The sequence below is a fragment of the Carcharhinus amblyrhynchos genome, chromosome 17 (assembly GCF_965287045.1).
Source record: "Carcharhinus amblyrhynchos chromosome 17, sCarAmb.v2.hapA, whole genome shotgun sequence".
Lineage (NCBI taxonomy): Eukaryota > Metazoa > Chordata > Chondrichthyes > Carcharhiniformes > Carcharhinidae > Carcharhinus > Carcharhinus amblyrhynchos.
The window spans coordinates 10,972,892-10,993,744 of record NC_137340.1 but is presented as its reverse complement, the minus strand read 5'-3'; the positions used below and the strand labels follow the sequence as shown (position 1 = coordinate 10,993,744).

Genomic DNA, 20,853 nt, shown 5'->3' with positions numbered 1-20,853 from the left:
TTGACTTGCTTGGAGTCTCTCTATTTCTCTGCCTGGTGTTTTGGGAAGCTGTTCTGTCTTTAGGTTAGTTGGTGTGCCTCTCCAGAGGGCTGCTAGAGGTTACAAGGCTGGGAAGTCAGAGTTTCAATTCTCCACCCAAAGGACTAAGTTCCAGCATCACGTGAGCATTGGTATTTTGCTGTGTTAAACCTCTGATAATGGTTTTATTTCTGGGATTTGTTTGGTTGGAACGGTGGTTAGCTGTTAAGGCTAATACAATATCATGGGTTTTTTTGTTTGCAATTGGTAAAAATTATTGCTAATTTTCTTTCTATATATGTTAAATGTATGCTTAAATAAAATATGTTTGATAAAAGCTCCTTAGTAGGTCAATTGAGTCATACCTAAAGAGAAATATCTCATGCTCCCCCTAATTATATTCAAAGTGCAAAACATATGACTTCATAAAACACTTTGGAGTTTCTGACCTGAATTATAACAACATCAAGCTAAGCAAGCTAAAGAGCCTTTCATGATACTCCAGACACACCATGGATGAAGCTTGGAGCAGACCTCCCCACTCACTGGCACTCTGATAAAGGCCCATCCACACTTGAGATATTGGCTCTATCCTCTCTCCACAGACCTGCTGAGATTTTTTCTGTTTTTGTAATACTCACTGGAACTGACTATCTTGTCACCGTTGACTACAATTCAGACTACTGGGATTTGGAAAAACTGACATCAATGACCACCAATGAGATTGTCAAATACCTGAAAACACACTTCCGTCATTATGGCATTCCTGAGATTATGACGTGTGACACTGGCCCTCAGTTCACGAGTGAAGAATTCAGGCACTTCAGAAATGATTGGGAAATTCAGCACCACTCGTCATCTCCAAATTATCACCAGTCAAATGAAAAGGCTGAGGCAGCAGTGAGAATTGCCAAAGGAATCCTGAAAGAATTAAGCAGATACACAGATATGTACAAGACAATCCTAGATTGGAGAAAAACACTTACTGAAGTCATGGAAAGTAGTCCAGTTCATTAACTAATGTCACATTGCCTGGGTAAGATGTCCTGTCAGGCTCAATGGCCTCCTTCTGTACTGTAAGGAATTCTATTTTTAGAAATTTTCCCCTCGCTGACATCATGTTTACAACTGATTATTAAAAACAGGGAGCGGTCAAGGGAACCCACACAGATAAGTATAGCTTCTGGGGAGGGGGGGCAGGGACATTATTGGACAACACCTAGGCACTGTCATCTGACACTGCCCCATATACCCTTGCAGTGCCACGTGACAGTGCTGCAGGTAGTGACAGAATTCCCTCTGGGGCACCCCAATCTCAGGATTCCCGACTTTGCCGGCTTTCTCCATCCCAGCCCTGCCAGGCTGACAGCATAGGCCATGCCTCCGCTTTTTTCAGTAAGAAGTCTCTCAACACCAGGTTAAAATCCAACAAATTTATTTGGAATCATGAGCTTTCGGAGCACTGCTCCTTCCTCACGTGAGTGCAGCACTCTGAAAGTTCATGATTCCAAATCAACCTGTTGGACTTTAATCCGATGTTGTGACACTTCTTACTGTGCCCACCCTAGTCCAATGCTAGTATCTCCACTCCATTCTTTTTCACACAGCATGGCAAGAAAAGTTGGCCATATGTTATGTGTGCACATGTACATGTGTGCGGATGCGTGTGTGCATGAGAGTGCGTGCATTTGTGTGTATTCACAAATGCAAATAAACGTTCAAATAACTTGACAGAAAGGTGATCCATTGGAATAATGGCACCATTAAAATCTCATCGAGAAAATCTAGGTTAATGCATTGTAAAGTATTAATTATTAGAAGTAATCACTGTGATGCGAAGGAGATGATTCAGTGATGCTAACACTGACTGGAACCAAACGTAGTTCCCTGTATAAACAAACATTTAATCATCCTACTGTCAGGCATGTTTTACACTGTGTCTACATCACCTCATAAAGCTCATTTTATAAAAATTAAACAGCCTTAATAAACCCGAGGATGACAATTACTCTCAGGGATGTAACTGTGCTTAAGATGCCCATATGAAATTTAACAGCTGTTACAATAGTGAAGCACAGAACTGTGTAAGTTTTTTTTAAATTCATTCATGGGTGTCGTTAGCTGGCCAGTGTTTTATTGCCCATCCCCTAGTTACCCTTGGAGGGTAGTTGAGAGTCAACCACATTGCTGTGGCTTTTTGGAGTCACATGTAGGCTGGGCTAGACAAGGACAGCAGATTTCCTCCCACCCAGGACATCAGCAAACCAAATGGTTTTTCCAACAATTGACAGTGTCATCAGTCGATTCTTAATTCCAGATTTTTTTTTGTTATTGAATTCAAATTCCACCGTCTGCTGCAGCGGGATTCGAATTCGGGTCCCCAGAACATTAGCTGAGTTTGTGGATTAACAGTCTACGATAATACCACTAGGCCATTGTCTCTGCATATTGAGCATTGTTAAGCATTGTCACCAGCTGTAATTTGTAAGTTTTAAATTCCAGTCTTTTCTTTTTCCCCCATTGAATTGGCATTAACTCTTGGAACATTTTTGCTTAAAAAGTGGCCATCAAGAATCCCAATCAGGAAAATATCTTGGGAGGACCAAGACTGTGGGAGAAAGCTGAATGTTTCACGTTAGAGGCTCTGGGTCTGAGGGGAAAAAGTGGTCCTGATACTGACCCGTTCAGTGTGCTCCGCACTGAGGCATGAGTAAATGGAAATGGTTAGCATTTAGAGAGCTGAAACATTCGTTCTCTGTGCCACTTACTGTGACAGAGGTCAGCTATCAAATGGGACAACCGTTCCTCAGAAAACTGAGAGGTTTGTTGTCATCCAGGAGCTGAAATGGTTGTCATGTATGAGAGGCTGAGTAAACTGGACCGATGGTCTCTGTAATTCGGAAGAATGGAAAACACAAAATTCTGAAGGAGATTGACAGGGTTCAGAGGTCGCTACTCCTGGCTGAGGAACCTCGAACATGCAAGCACTGTCTTGGGGGGAAGGGGCCAATGATTTGTGACTGAGATGGGGAGACATTTCTTCACTCAGTCGGTTGTGAATCTTTGAAATTCTGTACCCCAGAGGTTGTGGATGCCCCGTTATTGAATATATTCAAGCCTGAGAGCAATGGACTGTTAATGTCTTGGCTAATTAAGTGTTATATGAAGCAATTTGTAAAGACAACCCTTGGTACAATTGGAAGAATTCTGTCAAACCTCAGTGTCGTAAGACCAGGGAATAGGAGGCAGAGGCTCAAGTTAGCTGTAAGGCACCATTCGTAATGGACAACATTACCCCAGAACACATGCCGGTTTCTGAATGTGTCAGCCAGACCTATTTAGCAGATAACTAACTGCACCTTGGGCGTTACACACCAAAGGGTTTTGGATCCTTAAGCGTCCCAAGAAAAGTGGACCCATGGTTCTATAATTTTCTTTTCATTTTTGATGTGAGTTGCGTTTTGTGATGACCTTGAGGACTGCTACCCCTGATAATCAGTTCTCACTCCCTGCTTTCCTCTTCTCCTCACTGAATATGCATCACTGACGTCTTTGTTTCTGCATTCCCCTGGCTCCCTCTTCATCCCTCCCCAGTTAAATGATATCTGACATTGCATCAGTTTGAAAGCTCCTAACTGCCAATTTCCATCAAGCTACATAGACCCCTGGCCCTGTCCGTAGGATCTGACTGTTACATATTAATTGTGTGCGTGCAGACACAAAACCCAGAGAGGTTTCAAGCTGTTCAGCAGGCTGCACAGGCAGAATCTCAGAATCACAGAGCTGTTACAACACAGAAGGAGGCCATTCAGCCCATTGTGTCAGTGCCAGCTTTCCAAATCAGCATTGCACCAAGCGCCATTCTGCCCCCCAACCCACACTGTGCTGCACATTCTTCCTTGTCTGATAATAATCCAATTACTTGCTGATGCCACGATTAAACCTACCTCCACTACACTGACAGGCAGCACATTCCAGATCTTGAAGACTCACTATGTAAAAAGGTTTCTCATTGTGTCTCCAATACTTAATATTTTTCATGTAAAAATGTGAAATGTTAATTAAAATGCATTAGTTTAAAAAACACTATTGAATTTGTATGCATGTGTTTGCATGTGTATATATTTATACAAATGTGTGTGTATGCATGTGTATATTTGTATGAATGTATATCCATGTGTATATATGTATGCATTTGTATGTGTATATGGCTGTGTATGCATTTTTTGTGTATCTATGCATATGCATGTGTATATGTGTATCTATGCACATGCATGTGTATATGTGTATCTATGCACATGCATGTGTATATGTGTATCTATGCACATGCATGTGTATATGTGTATCTATGCACATGCATGTGTATATGTGTATCTATGCACATGCATGTGTATATGTGTATCTATGCACATGCATGTGTATATGTGTATCTATGCACATGCATGTGTATATGTGTATCTATGCACATGCATGTGTATATGTGTATCTATGCACATGCATGTGTATATGTGTATCTATGCACATGCATGTGTATATGTGTATCTATGCACATGCATGTGTATATGTGTATCTATGCACATGCATGTGTATATGTGTATCTATGCACATGCATGTGTATATGTGTATCTATGCACATGCATGTGTATATGTGTATCTATGCACATGCATGTGTATATGTGTATCTATGCACATGCATGTGTATATGTGTATCTATGCACATGCATGTGTATATGTGTATCTATGCACATGCATGTGTATATGTGTATCTATGCACATGCATGTGTAAATGTGTATCTATGCACATGCATGTGTAAATGTGTATCTATGCACATGCATGTGTAAATGTGTATCTATGCACATGCATGTGTAAATGTGTATCTATGCACATGCATGTGTAAATGTGTATCTATGCACATGCATGTGTAAATGTGTATCTATGCACATGCATGTGTAAATGTGTATCTATGCACATGCATGTGTAAATGTGTATCTATGCACATGCATGTGTGTTTTAGATTGTCCTGATGTTATCTGTTACAGGAACAGTTATATTTAGGCCTTGAGTTTGCTCTGTCTAGATTGACTGGGGTCCTTCCTTTCAGTTTACACTGTTCAGTAAGAATGTGGATTTACTGAAAGCTGTGTTCTGATTGTTGCAGTTCATTCAAACACCTGATCGGAGGCCTGGAAGATGTTTCCAACAAAGCCTATGAAGACGCTGAAGCAAAAGCTAAGTATGTCAATCTTGTACCTTTTTGAAGTGTGCCTCTATCATTGCTGTTGTCTGCTGCTGGTGGTTCAACATGACGCATTATCGTGGAGAACAATCCTTTTGGTTTCGTAACATGTGATTGCAAAACTTCTTTGGTGTGATGTAGATGTAGCAGGAGAAATCACAATCTTGCACAAACATTCGTAGTCAAATAAAATAGCCACTGCAAAATAGCCACCTGGAAATATCCATTTGAACTGAGCATATTTCCACCATTCCCAAAGGACTGACACATTTTGAGCAAGCCTGAATTCCATGTATACTTACAGTATTGCAAAAGGAGGCCATTCAGCCCATTGTGCGTGTGCTGGCTCTTACCAGTTGATTCCATTCTCCTACCTTTCCCCCATTGCCCTGCATCTCTTCCCTTTCAAGAGTATATATTCAATGCTTTACTGAAAGTTACGATTGATTCTGTTCCACTATCCTTTCAGGCGTTGTTTTTTGTTAAATAGACCATTTTTAACCTCAACACTGGTGTATTTGCGACGACAATTCCTTTTGAGGTTTAGTATCGGAATTGAATTTGTTACGTGAGCCAGAGGAATGTGAGAGAGATAACTGGAGCTGCTTGTGATCAATAATGCTTATCTGATTTACACTTGAGGAACCAACTCAGTTCGTTTAACTTGTCACATTTTGATTTGCCATGGTTCTGGCTGGCTGACTTTGCCTCTTGTTATTGTGTTCGTAATGCAATGTTTCCAATCTCAGTTTTCGTTTATTCATTCATGGGATGTGGGTTTCGCTGGCTAGGCCAGTGTTCATTGCCCATCCCTAATTGCCCTTGAGAAGGTGGTGGTGAGCTGCTTTCCTGAACCACTGCAGTCCCACAGTGCTGTTAGGGAGAGAGTTCCAGCATTTTGACCCAGTGACAGTAAAGGAACAGCAATATATTTCCAAGTCAGATGTTCTAGTATGCCTGCTACCTTTTCCTTCTAGCTGGCAGTTATTGTGGGTTTGGAAGGTGCTGCCTAAGAAACCTTGGTGAGTTCCTGCAGTGCATCCTGTAAACGGTACACACTGCTGCTACTGTTCATCGGTGGGGGAGGGATTGAATGCTTGGAGATGGGGTACCAATCAAGCCCTGAATGATGTCAAGATTCTTGAGTGTTGTTGGGGGTACAAGTGGAGAATATTCCATCACACTCCTTGCCTGTGCCTTGTGGATGGTGGACAGTCTATTACTGAGAATGAACTTAGTCAATTCTTAGCCAAGTTGTGGTCATAAATTTTTATATCACTTGAACATTCACATTGATTGGATCTCAGTCAATACTTCCAATTGTGCTAGATTTGTTTTGTTTTTATTTGTGGGACCTGGGCATCACTGGCTAGCCAGCATTTATTGACCATCCCTAGTTGCCCAAGGGCTGTTAAGAGTCAACCACATTGCTGTGGCTCTGGAGTCACATGTAGGTCAGACGAGGTAAGGATGGCAGATTTCCTTCCCTAAAGGACATTAGTTAACCAGATGGATTTTTTCCTACAATTGACAATGGTTTCATTGTCATCATCAGTAGATTCTTAATTCCGGATTTTTTTTATTGAATTCAAATTTCACCATCTGCCATGGCAAGATTTGAACCGGGTCCCAGGAACATTAGCTGAGTTTCTGGATTCATAGTCTAGCGATAATACCACAAGGTCATCATCTCCCCACAAAATATTTCAGCAAGTATGAAGACAGAAGACAAAGTAGATACAGATGAGAATTTAATGCAATGATGTGCAAAAGACAGATAAATGAGAACAAACATACAAACGTATGATCGTATGAATGAGAAGCAGGAGTCAGCCTTTCAGTCCCTTAAACCTGCTCCTCTGTTCTATAAGATCATGGCTGATCTAATCGTGGTCTCATCTCAATGCCATGGTCCCACCTACTGCGGATGCCCTTGACTCCCCTGTTAGTTAACAATCTATTTACCTCTGTCTTAAAAGGTATTCAATCACCCTGCCTCGACAACTGGGCAGCATGGTGGTACAGTGGTTAGCACTGCTGCCTCACAGTGCCAGTGACCCAGGTTCGACTCCCAGCTTGGGTCCCCGTGTCTGCATGGATTTTCTCCAGGTGCTCCACTTTCCTCCCACAGTCCGAAAGCTGTGCTGGTGACATGTATTGGTCGTGCTAAATTCTCCCTCTGTGTACCTGAACAGTCACCAGAATGTGATGACTATGGAATTTTCACAGTAACTTCATTGCAGTGTTAATGTAAGCTTTGTTGTGACACCAATAAATAAACTGAACTTAAACTTAACTGAATGGGGAGTAGAGTTCCGTGGGCTCTCAGCCCTCTGAGAGAAATAAATCTTCCTTATCTCCAAATTAAATGGTAGACCCCTTATTCTTAAGCTGTGTCCCCGAGTTCTGGTCTTTTCCACAAGAGGGATCATCCTTTCAACACCCATTTCACCAAGCCCCAAACCACCGCCCCCCCCCCCCCCCCCCCCCCCCCCCCACCTCAATATGATCACCACCTGTTCTTCCAACCTCCAACAGACACAGGCCCAACCTGTCCAACCCTTCCTCATAAGACAACCCAGACAAAGCCTGACAGAGGACAGGAAGGCCAAGATTGTTAATGAACGCCATTGCAGATCGCTCAGAGTCTGGGAATGTATTTAATACCAGGAGAGATCCACACACACACACTGTGCATCAGGGCTTTGTCTTGTGGAAGCTGGTTCTCCAACTAGGGCGAAAAGTCCATTTAAAAGTGAAGTCAGGAAACATTTTATCATGCGAGAAGGTGATGGAAGTGTGGAACTTATTCCCTCAAATGGCTTTGGATGAAAGGGTGAATGGATGCTTACAAGAATGGGATAGCTAGATTGTTGTTAGGAAATGGGTCCTGAGAGATTTGGAAAAAACATGTTGCAACTGTACACAACTCTGGTGCGGCCGCACTTGAAGTATTGTGTGCAGTTCTGGTCCCCACATTATAGGAAGGATGTGGAGGCTTTGGAGAGGGTGCAGAGGAGGTTTACCAGGATGTTGCCTGGTATGGAGGGGAGGTCCTATGAGGAGAGACTGAGGGATTTGGGGTTGTTTTCGTTAGAAAGAAGGCAGCTAAGAGGGGATCTTATTGAAACATATAAGATGATTAGAGGTTTAGATAGGGTGGACAGTGATAGCCTTTTTCCTCGGATGGAGAAAGCTAGCACGAGGGGGCATGACTTTAAATTAAGGGGTGGTAGATATAGGACGTATGTCAGGGGTAGGTTCTTTACCCAGAGGGTGGTGAGGGATTGGAATGCCCTGCCTGCTGCAGTTGTGGATGCGCCTAGTTTGGGGGCGTTTAAGAGATCCGTGGATAGGTTTATGGATGGAAAGGGTTTGGTTTAGGTTAGAGGGTCATTGTTTTTTAACTGGTCGGCGCAACATCGTGGGCCAAAAGGGCCTGTTCTGCGCTGTAATGTTCTATGTTCTAAAAGGCAGACCAATGAGCTTATTAAACAGCAGAGCAAGAACAAAGCGCTGATCGGCTGCAACCCCTTCCTTCACAAGTAGCGATCGCATAAACAGCTTAATGCATTTCAGTTTCTCTGGCCCTCCTAGGGTCAAGATGCTCCTGTTTGCAAACCTGATACATTCCAGGCAATCTCTGCCAAAATTCAAGTCTGCAGAGCTTTGAATTAAGTTTGGACAGCTCAAGCACTTAAGGCTTTTGCCTGCAGTACTGTTGACTTACTGTAGGTGGTGGTGTTCTGTAAGCAGTCATGCTGGCAGGTCAGCTGTGGCCAGCAACAACAATATTTATATAGTGCTTCAACATTGAAAAAGATCCCAAGGAGTGATACCAAGCAAGATTTGACACCAAGCCCATAGGGAGATATTCAATCAGGTGACTAAAGCTTAGTCAAAGATGAAGTTTTTAAAGAGTATTTTGGGGAAAATGAGCAAGGTGGAGAAGTTTCAGAATGGAGTTCCAGAGCTTGGAGTTCATAGAAAGCCTACAGTGCAGAAAAAGGCCATTTGGCCCATCAAGTCTGCACCGACCACAATCCCACCCAGGCCCTACCTGCTAATCTACACATTTCAGGACTCTAAAGGGCAATTTTTAGCAGGCCAACCAACCTAACCCGCACATCTTTGGACTGTGGGAGGAAACAGGAGCACCTGAGGAAACCCACACAGAGATAAGGAGAATGTGCAAACTCCACACAGACAGTGACCTAAGCCAGGAATTGAACCCTGGTCACTGGAGCTGTGAAGCAGCAGTGCTAACCACTGTGCTACCCACTGCGCTACCATGCTGTGCCAGTTGCTGCACTTGAAGATATAGCCTATAGAAGAAGAAAGGAAATCGAGGATGCCTATCCGAACAGATTTGGAGGAAAACCAATATCTCGGAGGGCTGGAGGTTTGAGGAGTTAGCAGAAATAGATAGGGGCAAGCACATGGAAGAGTTTGAAAACGAGGATAAAATTGTGGTATCAACCAGCAGCTCGCATAGGAATGAGGGGTGACGGGATTTGGTGCAAGTTAAGATATGGCCAACAGGGGTTTGTATTAACTCATGTTTAGAGGGGGAGATGTGGGAGATCGACCTTGGAATAGTCAAATCCAAGAGGGGGACAAAAAGGCATGGATAAAAGATTCAGCAGCAACTGAGTGGAGGCAGGCGCCAAGACACGTGACGGTACAGAGGTAGAAGCAAGTGGTCTTGGTGATGGAGAGGTTAAAGCTCATTTCAAATAAACGTGGGACACCAGTATCACAATCAGTCTGGTGCAGCCTCAGTCAGTGACCATGGAGAGATAGGGAATCAGAGTTTGGTGATAGCAATGGGCCTCAGTCTTCTCAATAATTAATCGGTGGAAGTTCCTCTTTATCCAGCACTGCATGTTGGATCAGCTGATAATTCACCAACTACCAAGAAGTCAAGAGAGGTGGCAGTGAGGTACAAGTGGGTGTCGCCAGTATCCGCATTGAACCTGACACTGTGCTTTTCAATGATGAGGGATAGCAATTAGCTGAGAAGCTAAGCCAAGGATAGGTACTTGGGAACTGCAAAGGGAATGATGCAGAAGGAGAAGCCATTGCAAGGGATTCTGTGGCTATGACTGGATAGATAGGAATGGAAGCAGGCAAGTGAAGACCCAACCAAAGTTTTCATGACATGGAGGCAGGTAATGACTCAGAGAAGCTAAGAAAGTAAAAGGGGCGACATTGGACACAGTGGTTAGCACTGCTGCTTCACCGCAGCAGGGACCCAGTTTTGGATTGCTTTGGGTGATTCTCTGTTTGTATGTTCTCCCTGTGTCTGCATGGGTTTCCTCTCGGTGCTCCAGTTTCCTCCTCCAGCCCAAAGATGTGTAGGTTAGGTGGATTGGCCACGTTTATGGGAATAGGGTGGAGGTGAGGGCCTGGGTGGGGTGATCTTTCGGAGAATGGTTGCAGACTCAATGGGCCAGATGGCCTCTTTCTGCACTGTAGGGATTATATGTTCTGTGAAGAATATTGCATTGATCTATGTGACCACAGGCTATCTGAATGTGTAACCTATCTTCCTGTACCTTTCTGCTTAAAAACTCAATCTATCACGCTGTAACTTACTGCATAATATCCCAGCCCATCACAATGGAACTGTTTGCTCAATAACCCACTCTATCTCATTGTACCTGTTTAATAACCCAGTCTGTGTCACTATATCCATAATCACATATATTATCTCACAGTACTGTACCTCTTTGGCCAATAACCCACTGTCATATTATCATGTTGATATATCTGTATATGTTATAAACTTTCAAACACCAGAAACTACCTTCACCACATGTGGAATTTTAACCAGTCTGGTTCCCTGGCCCACGCTGACATCCTGCCATGTTTTTTAAGCCATCATTCCAGGTAACCACAGAGTGGTAAAGCACGAAGGAATGTAGATAAGGGCAGGTCTGGTTCAGGAGTGAAAGACGAGAACTAGAGTGTGAGGTGAGGTCCAGAGTAAAGCCAGGTACCACTGGCTCTGTGAGGCTGGGTAGAAGCTGCTTATTTCTGTCAATAACTGTGCCAGCCCTGGATTGGCTCTGTAAAAGTAGAGTAAGGTGCCGGGCGCTGAATGTTTTATTGGTTTTGGGCTGCTGCTATTAATGTTGTTACTCCTACGTCAGGCCTGACATTCAAAGTAATAGTGGTTAGCACTGCTACCTCACCCCGCTTTGGGTCACTGTCTGTGAGGAGTTTGCATGTTCTCCCCATGTCTGCATGGGTTTCCGACAGATGCTCTGGTTTCCTCCCAAAAGATGTGCTCGTTAGGTGCATTGGCCACGCTAAATTCTCTCTGTGTATCTGAACAAGCGCGGGAGTGTGGCGACTAAGGGATTTTCACAGTAACTTCATTGCAGTGTAAATCTAAGTTTACTTGTGACACAGATAAATAAACTTTATGCTCGAGTAGTAGAAGTGGGTACAATTTTGTCTTTTAAAAAGCATTTAGACAGTTACATGGCTAAGATTGATATCAAAGGATTGGGACTTGCTTCATGGTAAAAACTGGGCGGCATGGACAAGTTGGTTTGAAAGGCCTGTTTCATAAGAACATAAGAACATAAGAAATAGGAGCAGGAGTAGGCCATCTGGCCCTTCGAGCCTGCCCCGCCATTCAATAAGATCATGGCTGATCTGTCGTGGCTCAGTTCCACTTTCCCGCCCTCTCCCCATAACCCTTAATCCCCTCTCTTATCAAAAACCCATCAACCCGCTTCTTAAAAATATTTAGCGAGGCAGCCTCCACCACTTCAACGGGCAGAGAATTCCAGAGATTCACCACCCTTTGAGTGAAGAAGTTCCTCCTCAACTCCGTTCTGAACTGCCCCCCCTTTATCTTGAGGCTGTGCCCCCTAGTCCTACTGTCTTTTTTGAGCGGGAAGAGTCTTTCCACCTCTATCCTATCCATCCCATTCATCATCTTATACGTCTCAATGAGATCTCCCCTCATTCTTCTAAACTCTAACGAGTACAAGCCTAGTTTATTCAGCCTCTCCTCATAGCTCAACCCCCTCAACTCCGGTATCAGCCTAGTAAACCTCCTCTGCACTCCCTCCAAGGCCAAAATATCCTTGCGCAGGTGCGGCGCCCAAAACTGCACACAGTACTCCAGCTGCGGCCTCACCAATGCCCTATACAGCTGCAGCAAGACCTCCCTACTTTTATATTCAATCCCCCTCGCTATGAAGGCCAGCATCCCATTCGCCTTCCTGACCACCTGCTGCACCTGCAGGCTGGGTTTTTGCGACTCATGCACAAGGACCCCGAGGTCCCTCTGCACCGTCGCCTGCTGCAGTTTTTCGCCACGTAAGTAATAGTCCTTCCTACCATTCTTCCTACCAAAGTGGACCACCTCACACTTGCCAACATTAAATTCCATTTGCCATTTCCTGGCCCATTCGCCCAGCCTATCTAGATCCTTCTGCAGACTCTCCACACCCTCCGCACAATTTGCCTTTCCCCCAATCTTGGTGTCATCAGCAAATTTCGACACCCTACACTCGGTTCCCTCCTCCAGATCATCTATGCTGTAAACCTCTATCACCCTATAATTGAGTTGATGTTGCCAAAAAAGATAATTGCAGCTAATAGTTTGCCTGTTAATCATGCACGCTTTGATGAATACATTGCTTATTGAGTTTTCAAATGAGTGCCTGTAATGAGTATAAATGACTTTGTAATGATCCCTGAGCCAGGTCTACAAATGTTTTGGCTGTTGGAGCTGGAATAATGAGATACGAGATGAGACATGATGCTTTCAGATTTGTCCCTGGATATTCGGGCTTCGCTCTGGAATGTTTATCACGGCACTTAAAGTAGCTGTTTTGCACTGTTGATGCCTTATGCCTGTCGGGACAGTTTTCAGGCGCTGCTGCTGTAATTAGCTGAGTAATGTTTGGCTGCGTTCATGAGGATGGATTTCCAGCATCAGTTATAATGGTGATTACTACAATCATTACTGTTTGAGTGGCAGCGAGTCATAAAGGTAATGAGAGGTATTGATTTGTCCTCCACTTAGACCATCGTGTCCACTTTGGACAAATCGGGCAGCATCAAATGAGATTGGGCGCAGTAAGAAGCCTCATGACACCAGGTTTATTTGGAATCATAAGTTTTTGGAGCACTGCTCCTCAACCAGGTTCTTGGGTTCATGTCACATTACATATAACCCCACCATTTGTCCTGGGCTTGCAAAATCCTACTAACTGTCCTGGCTTGAGACAATTCACACCTCTTTAACCTGTGATTATCCCTCTCTCCACTCGCACTGTAAGCCCCTGTAAAGACTTGATTACCTGTGAAGACTCGCATTCCAACCGTTATCTTGCTGTTGTGTCTCTGTCTATATATGCCATGTTTGCGAACCCACCTCTCCACCCACCTGAGGAAGGAGAAATGCTCCGAAAGCTCGTGATTCCAAATAAACCTGTCAGACTTCACCCCAGTCCAGTGCCGGCATCTCCACATCTTAATTTAGATTGGCCACAGGTAACTTCGTGCAGAACCTACCCTCTTGGGCAAAAAAAGAGCTTTTCGCACCTGTACGGTCAAAATCCGTGATAACTCTAGAAATTCCAAGTTCCGATTAGCAATGAGCTTCCAGTCACAGCCTTGGGCAGAATCTGGGGCAGTGTTTCAAAACCAGGGTCTGAATTTTAGCAATTAGTGAGCCCCGCCACTGGGGTGGGGGTTTGACATGGCAGTTGGCAGCAGGACCCTGGGGAGACATTTTTAATCAGCAAGTGGCCACTGAATGAGGTCGAGTGCCCATCCTCGGAGCGGTCGGTCCAATCAGAGGGCTAGCAGCTGAGCAGCCTTGGCAACAGCGATCACTCGTGGTGTCAAGTTGCCAAGGCTGCAAGATGAAGGAAAGGGTTCCTCTGTGTCCCCAGAGCCCAGGTAAGTTCATCTGAAACATGTAGGCCCCAGCCATTGGGGTGGGTAGAAGGAGACATATTGCAGTGGTAGTGCCATTACTATAGAGAGGTGACCATTTGCCTCTCAGAGGCCTCTCCACGGGTGATGGGGCAACCGTCAAGAAGACATCCCCCACCACATATGGGAGACCTGTTAAGAGGCTGCCAGGAGTTTCCTAGCAGTCTCCCCATTTGCCAGTGGGACCGCGAAGTGTGGGCAAAGTGCCATTGGGATTATGTCGGGGGTCTTGAGCGGGGGGGGAGGGGGGGGGTATGTTGGGGGTCAGGTAGGGGGGCCCATCAGGCGGGCCCCAATGCTGATGACCTGTGGGGGGGGGGGGGTGGTGCATGCTTCTGGTAAGGGGAGGGAGGTGGGGGGATCCCGATCTCTGTGGCGGGTGGGGGGAGGTACAGATGGTCTCCCGTTGCATTCTGAGATTGGGGCACCTTACAAAACGATGCCTGAGTCCTCTGACACCGGGCTCACCGGAGTAATTAGCATTGTAGAAGAATGCCCATTAAAAAGTGCCTACGTTTATAGAACAACCCATCATCTTCTCAGGGTACCACAGGAGGCACGACAACCAAAGGCTTACTTTCTGTAATGTCGACTCTGTAGCCAAAGACATCTCTTAGTTTGCATATAATCTCCCACTGAATGAAAGAAAGAACTTTAGCCACACAGCCTGAAAACGTTGATTTGGTCGGTCTCTCTCCACAGATGCCGCCAGTCCTGCTGAGTTTTTCCAGCTTTTTCTCTCTTTTTTTTTCTGGATTTCCAGCATCCACAGAATTTTGCTTTTATTTTTGCATTTAAGTCGCACCTTTCATGACCGTAGACATCGTGAAACCTTCAAAGACGGTTAAGTCATTTTGTAATAATGTAGGAAGTGGGCAAGTGAATTTGCACACAGCAAGATCCCATGAGCCTCATGACAAGAGAACCCAGTTTACTGACATTAGGTTAAGGTTCACAAGTTTCCCTTCAGGTTGTCCAACTGGGTATTTTAGGTCAATTTTAAAAGGCAGATGAATAACCAGAAAATCTGGTTTTGGTACAGAGAGTTGGATGAGGGGGAAAGGACAGAGCAGCAATTGGCTTTGCCAATGTAATAACAGTCTTCCTAAGGGAAGCTCCTCTGTTCATTGCTCCACACCTTGGGTGCGTTCTTACCAACCATTCACATCCTTTTGTTGCTGCAAGCGAGGATGGAGAACTTGGTCCTTAGCCAAATCTCCCTCCATTCACTGCAGCAGGATCAGAGAATCCCAGCAGTGTGAACGGCCAGAAGATGCCACTCCATGTCTTGCATTTTCCTCTTTGGATGCTTGCAAGAGGCTTCTGTTTATGGAAGCAATATGCTGAGGAGGTTTCCTCCTGGTTTCTTCCTGTGTGCTTGAAGGAAACCCAACTCCTCTTCCCAAAGGGCCTTCCCTCTGCCTGTCAGCTGCCCCTGAGGCTCTGGTTCTTCCATCATCACCATGTCGGACCTGGGCATCACTTGCTAGGCCAGCATTTTCTGCCCTTCTGCAGGTGGTGGTGAGCTACCTTATTGAACAGTTGCGGTCCACGTGATGTAGGTACACCCACAGTGCTGTTAGGGAGGGAGTACTGGGCTCTTGACCCAGCGACAGTAAAGGAGTGGGGATAAATTTTCAAACTAGGATAGTGAGTGACTTGGAGGGGAACTTCCAAATGGTGGTGTTCCCATGCACCTACTGCCCTTACCTTTCTGCACCAGCCCACACACACTGGTGAAACCTGGGAGTGTCAGGAATGGGGCTGGGAAGCTGGGATTTCTGTCCTGCCCACCAGTCTCCCTGACTGTGCAAAAAATCCCTTCCTCAATGTTTGGATGTAACTGGGATTCTCTCTGGAGCACTGCTGTCTGTGTGTCCTTTGTGCACAGTGACACTCTCAGAAAGAGTTTGAGGATCACAACGTTGTAGAACGAGATAAATTGTAATCAGTTCTCTGAGGGATTACACGTCGACTGCAGATCAGAGCAATGGGTCAGGGGCTATTGTGAAAATGTTAATGACTTCAGCATCGCTATGGCAGGGCAGAAGGTGAACTTGGCAGTCTTCTATTTTAAAGGAAATTGATTAAAGTGAGTAATGAATATTTTCTGCCAGGCAGTACAAGTCCATGTCTGCACACAGCACTGAGTTGGGGCTCAGTCTGTGTTGTGTATTGTGGTCTCGGTTATCTCTGATGAGCAGCACATGTACCTGAATTACAGAGGCTGGAACAGTACCCAAAGTTGATCAGATGCATGGCAGAGGATCATTTCCCTTCCTTTCTGGTTCTAGCTAAAACTGAACATACTCTGAGGCAGCTTTTGTAATCTGTCTGTAACACGCTAGGAATACCACAATGGGTCTCGGTGTAATTTAGGAATCATACATAGTCCTCGCGGTGTGCTCTTGGAAAGCAAGGCTGCTGATCCAGTGACTGCTCAGTCAAGGCTGTTTCGTCTGCATCTCTCAGATGGGTTGCTGTTCCAATCGGCATTCCTAGCAAGGTGTAAACTGACTCACAATGGAACAGAGGAGGCAGCGTGTAACTCGGAAGCAATTCCAGGTTTCATCTTGAGTGCTGAAGGAATTTGAGATAACTGTCCGATGCGGTGGCACAGTGGTTGGCACTGTTGCCTCACAGTGCCAGGGACCTGGGTTCAGTTCCGGCCTTGGATGAATGTGTGGAGTTTGTACATTCTCCGTGTCTGCATAGGGTTCCCCCCCCCACCAGGTGCTTTGGTTTTCTCCCACAGTCCAAAAATGCGCAGGTTTTGTGGAATTACTGTGGCAAATTGCCCCTTAGTGTCAGGGGGATTAGCAGAGTAAATATATGGCTTATGAGGATAAGGCCTGGGTGGGATTGTTGTCAATACAGACTCAATGGGCCGAATGGCCACCTTCTGCATTGTAGGGATTCTCTGATTCTATGCAAGATTCCATTTTCACAGAGGGAAAGGATGACTGGCATTTATTTAGAACCCTTCACATCCCCCTCACCTCCCAAAGTGCTTTACATCCAGTGGTCTACTTTTTAAATAGTAATGTAGTTAAGCAAGCTGTGGCAAACAGCAATGTGACAATGAACAGATAATCTATTTGTGTGAAGTTGATTGAGGGATAAATATTGAGTAGGACAGCAGCAATAACTCTTCTGCTCTTTGGAAGTGTGTCATGACACTAGCAGAGAATGCAGGCAGGGCCTCGGTTCAGTGTCTTATCTGAAAGATGTCAACTCCCAACAGTGCAACACTCCCCCCAGTACTGCAGTGTAGTTTCAGGCTGGGTCTCGGTTGCATCTTGGGATGTTTTTAATCTGTTATGGTTTTATATAGGTGGAAGTTGTTGTGGTTTGAGTGGGACTTGAACCCATTATTAGCCTTGGTATCAACCTGACCCACCAGCCGTAAAGGGTTTGGTGGTCAGAGACCTGTATTGCACTCATTTAGCTGTGCAGTGACTACCAAGCAATCAGACAGGGTGTAAGGCAGAATCGTAGTATTGTTATGGCTCAGAAGGAGGCAATATGGTCCATTGTGTCCACACCGGCTCTCTGAATGAGCATCATGACTTAGGGTCATTCCCTGCCTTTTCCCCATATCCCTGCACATTATTTCTATTCAAATAACCATCTAAAGCCCCCCTGAATGCCACAATTGAACCTGCCTCCACCACACTTCCAAGCAGTGCATTCCAGACCCAAACCACTCACAATGTGACACGTGCCTGATACAACCCACTCTATTCCATCTTCAGTTTAGGTGCAAATGTGTTTTTTTTCCCTGATAGTATTTGTCAGATTATTCCGAACTGAGTGTTTTATTTGTTGGCCGGTACAATCCTGTTACGGGATGTAGAAAATAGAAGCAGGAGTACACCATTTGGCCATTCCAGTCTGTTCTGCCATTCATTTTGATCATGGCTGATCATCAAATTCAATACCCTAATCCCACCTTCCCCCATATCCCTTGATCCCTTTAGCTCCAAGAGATGCATCAAATTTTTTCTTAAAATCACACAACGTTCTGGCCTCAACTACTTTCTGTGGTAGTGAATTCCACACATTCACCACTCTCTGGGTGAAAAAATTTCTCCTCACCTCAGTCCTAAAAGGATTGCCCTGTTTCCTCAAACTATGACCCCTAGTTCTGGACTCCCCCACCATCAGGAACAATAATGAATCCACCCTTGTCTAATCTTGTTGGAATGTTACGAGTTTCTAAGACACCCCCTCTCACTCTTCTAAACTCCAATGATTATAACGCTAATCGACTTTGTCCCTCCTCATATGACAGACCTGCCAAAGAGGTAAACTTTTGCTGTACTCCCTCTATACAAGGACACCAAAACTGCGCACAATACTCCAGGTGTGGCCTCAACAACACCCTGTGCAATTGCAGCAAAACGCCTCTATTCCTCTACTCAAATCCTCTTGCTATGAAGGCCAACATACGATTTGTGTTCTTTACTGCTTGCTGTACGTGCACACTTACGTTCAGTGACCAATGCACGAGGCCACCAAGGTCTCACTGAATATCCACTTCCTTCAATTTACACCCATTCAATAATAATCTGTCTTCCTATTATTGCTACCAAAGTGGATAATCTCAAATTTATCTACATTACGCTGCATCTGCTCACTCACTCACCCTGGCCAAATTACTCTGGAGCATCTCTGCATCCTTCTCACGGCCCATCCTCCCAACCAACTTTGTATTATCTGCAAATTTGAAGATAATACATTTAGTTCGCTTTTCCTAATCATTAATATATGACGTGAACAGTTGAGGTCCAAACACAGGTCCCTGCGGTGTCTCATTAGTCACTGACTGCCAATCAGAAAAAGACCCATTTATGCCATCTCTTTGCTTCCTATCTGCTAACCAGCTTTCTATCCATCTCAAGACGCTATCCACAATCCTATGCACTTCAACTTTGCATAGTAGTCTGCCACGTAAGACCTTATCAAAAGCCTTCGCAGTCTAAAAAGACCACATCCACTGGTTCTGTTTGGTCAATTGTACTTGTTACATCCTCAAAATACTTAGGGATTTCAGTACCCTCACATTTGGCCAAGTTTTAGATATTATTGAGAGAAAGAGGACAGGGAAGACCAATTAAAGGCCAAACTCCAAACCCCAAATCAATCCCAATGAGGGTTATTAGATACCAGCCTTGATGCTGGCTGCAGGAAGCATGAGATTCCACACGTGTAGTGTGCACTGTAGCCACCCTTTCATCTACAGGGACAGCAGGATGAAGGAAAAAGAGATTACAAAAGCAGAGTAGTCATGCCGGAGTTGCATAGACCTTTGGTGAGGACACAGCTGGAGTGCTGTGTGCAGTCCCTGGTCGTCACACTATAGGAAGGATGTGAACGCACTGGAGGGGATGCAGAGGACATTTAAGTGATGAAGAGAGGTTGAATGGGCTTGGGTTTATGCAGGACATGGACATAGAGTGGATAAGGAGCAGCTGTTCCCTTTGGTTAAAGGGTCAGTCACGAGGGGACATGGGTTCAAAGTGAGGGGCAGGCAGTTTAGGGGAGATGTGTGGAAAACTTATTTTACCCAGAGGGTGGTGATGGTCTGCTGCCTGGGAGGGTGGTAGAGGCAGGTTGCCTCACATCCTTTAAAAAGCATCTGGATGAGCACTTAGCATGTCGGAACATTCAGGGCCATGCTTCAAGTGCTGGCAGATGGGATCAGGTAGGAGTTCAAGTATTTTTACTGTGTCGGTGTGGATTTGGTGGGCCGAAGGGCCTCTTCTGCGCTGTATGATTCTAGGTTATTGGCATAACCCCATGTAGCCTTGGTTATATGTAAATGTTACTGTCGAACCATGAAATCACTGAGGGGCGTGCTGTCAACGTACAGACCCGAACCATGTCCTTATTTTGCTACAGGTTTCATTTGCACTGCTTCATATCTCTGTGTGATCGGAAAGTCTGGGATTTGGGGCCTGCGCATTTCTACATTTACTGATCCCAGCTCGGGTGGCACTGAGAGAGGGGGAGCTCGACACTGGGTCGAACTGTTTCCAGCGTAGGGGAGAAGAAAATACGTCAGTTCTCCAACTTTTGGGCACTAGCTAGTGACTCCTTCTGGAGCTGGACTTGCCTGAACACCCAGTGAAGGCAGCGCTGGGTTCTGTGACCATTTCATTGCTGGATGTTTACTGTCTTGGTGCAAGCACAATAAATCGTCATTTGCATCTAGGATTACCAGTGCCAGAACCACGCCCCTCTACTTAATCATCACATGCAGGTGCCAAGTGAACAGGGAAGTTAATATTCTCGCCAAATCACAAGAAAAATTGCAGGAATTAAAACTATGCACGCTCCTGGCACAGCTGCCAATTATTCTTCCCTCAAATAATGGCTTGTTCTTTCGCAACATGGTTCCCCAACTACGTTACCCATGCAAAAAGAAGAAGAATATTCATAGTTAGGGAGAATACCATAGTAACGACATCTGGTAGAGATGTAAGCAGTGTATCAGATAAAACCCTTTTATTGTTCAGTACTAATTCATTCAAATTTCTGATTCAGAATTCATAAGTGTAGGTTAAAGTGCGTACTATTTGCAATTATGTTAAAGTTATTTCACTGTTGTGAAAGATTTTAAAGTGCA

The 20,853-nt window shown here is 44.9% G+C and overlaps 1 protein-coding gene across 5 annotated transcripts in view; it reads left to right on the top strand.

Annotated features, from left to right (window-relative positions):
- Positions 1-20,853, top strand: part of prkg1b (protein kinase cGMP-dependent 1b) — a 724,128-nt gene that overhangs the window by 615,234 nt on the left and 88,041 nt on the right. For all 5 annotated transcript variants that reach the window (XM_080205473.1, XM_080205469.1, XM_080205468.1 and 2 more), the window contains exon 9: positions 5,178-5,252. In XM_080205473.1, the coding sequence (XP_080061599.1) occupies positions 5,178-5,252 (75 nt within the window). The remainder of the gene's footprint in view (positions 1-5,177; positions 5,253-20,853) is intronic.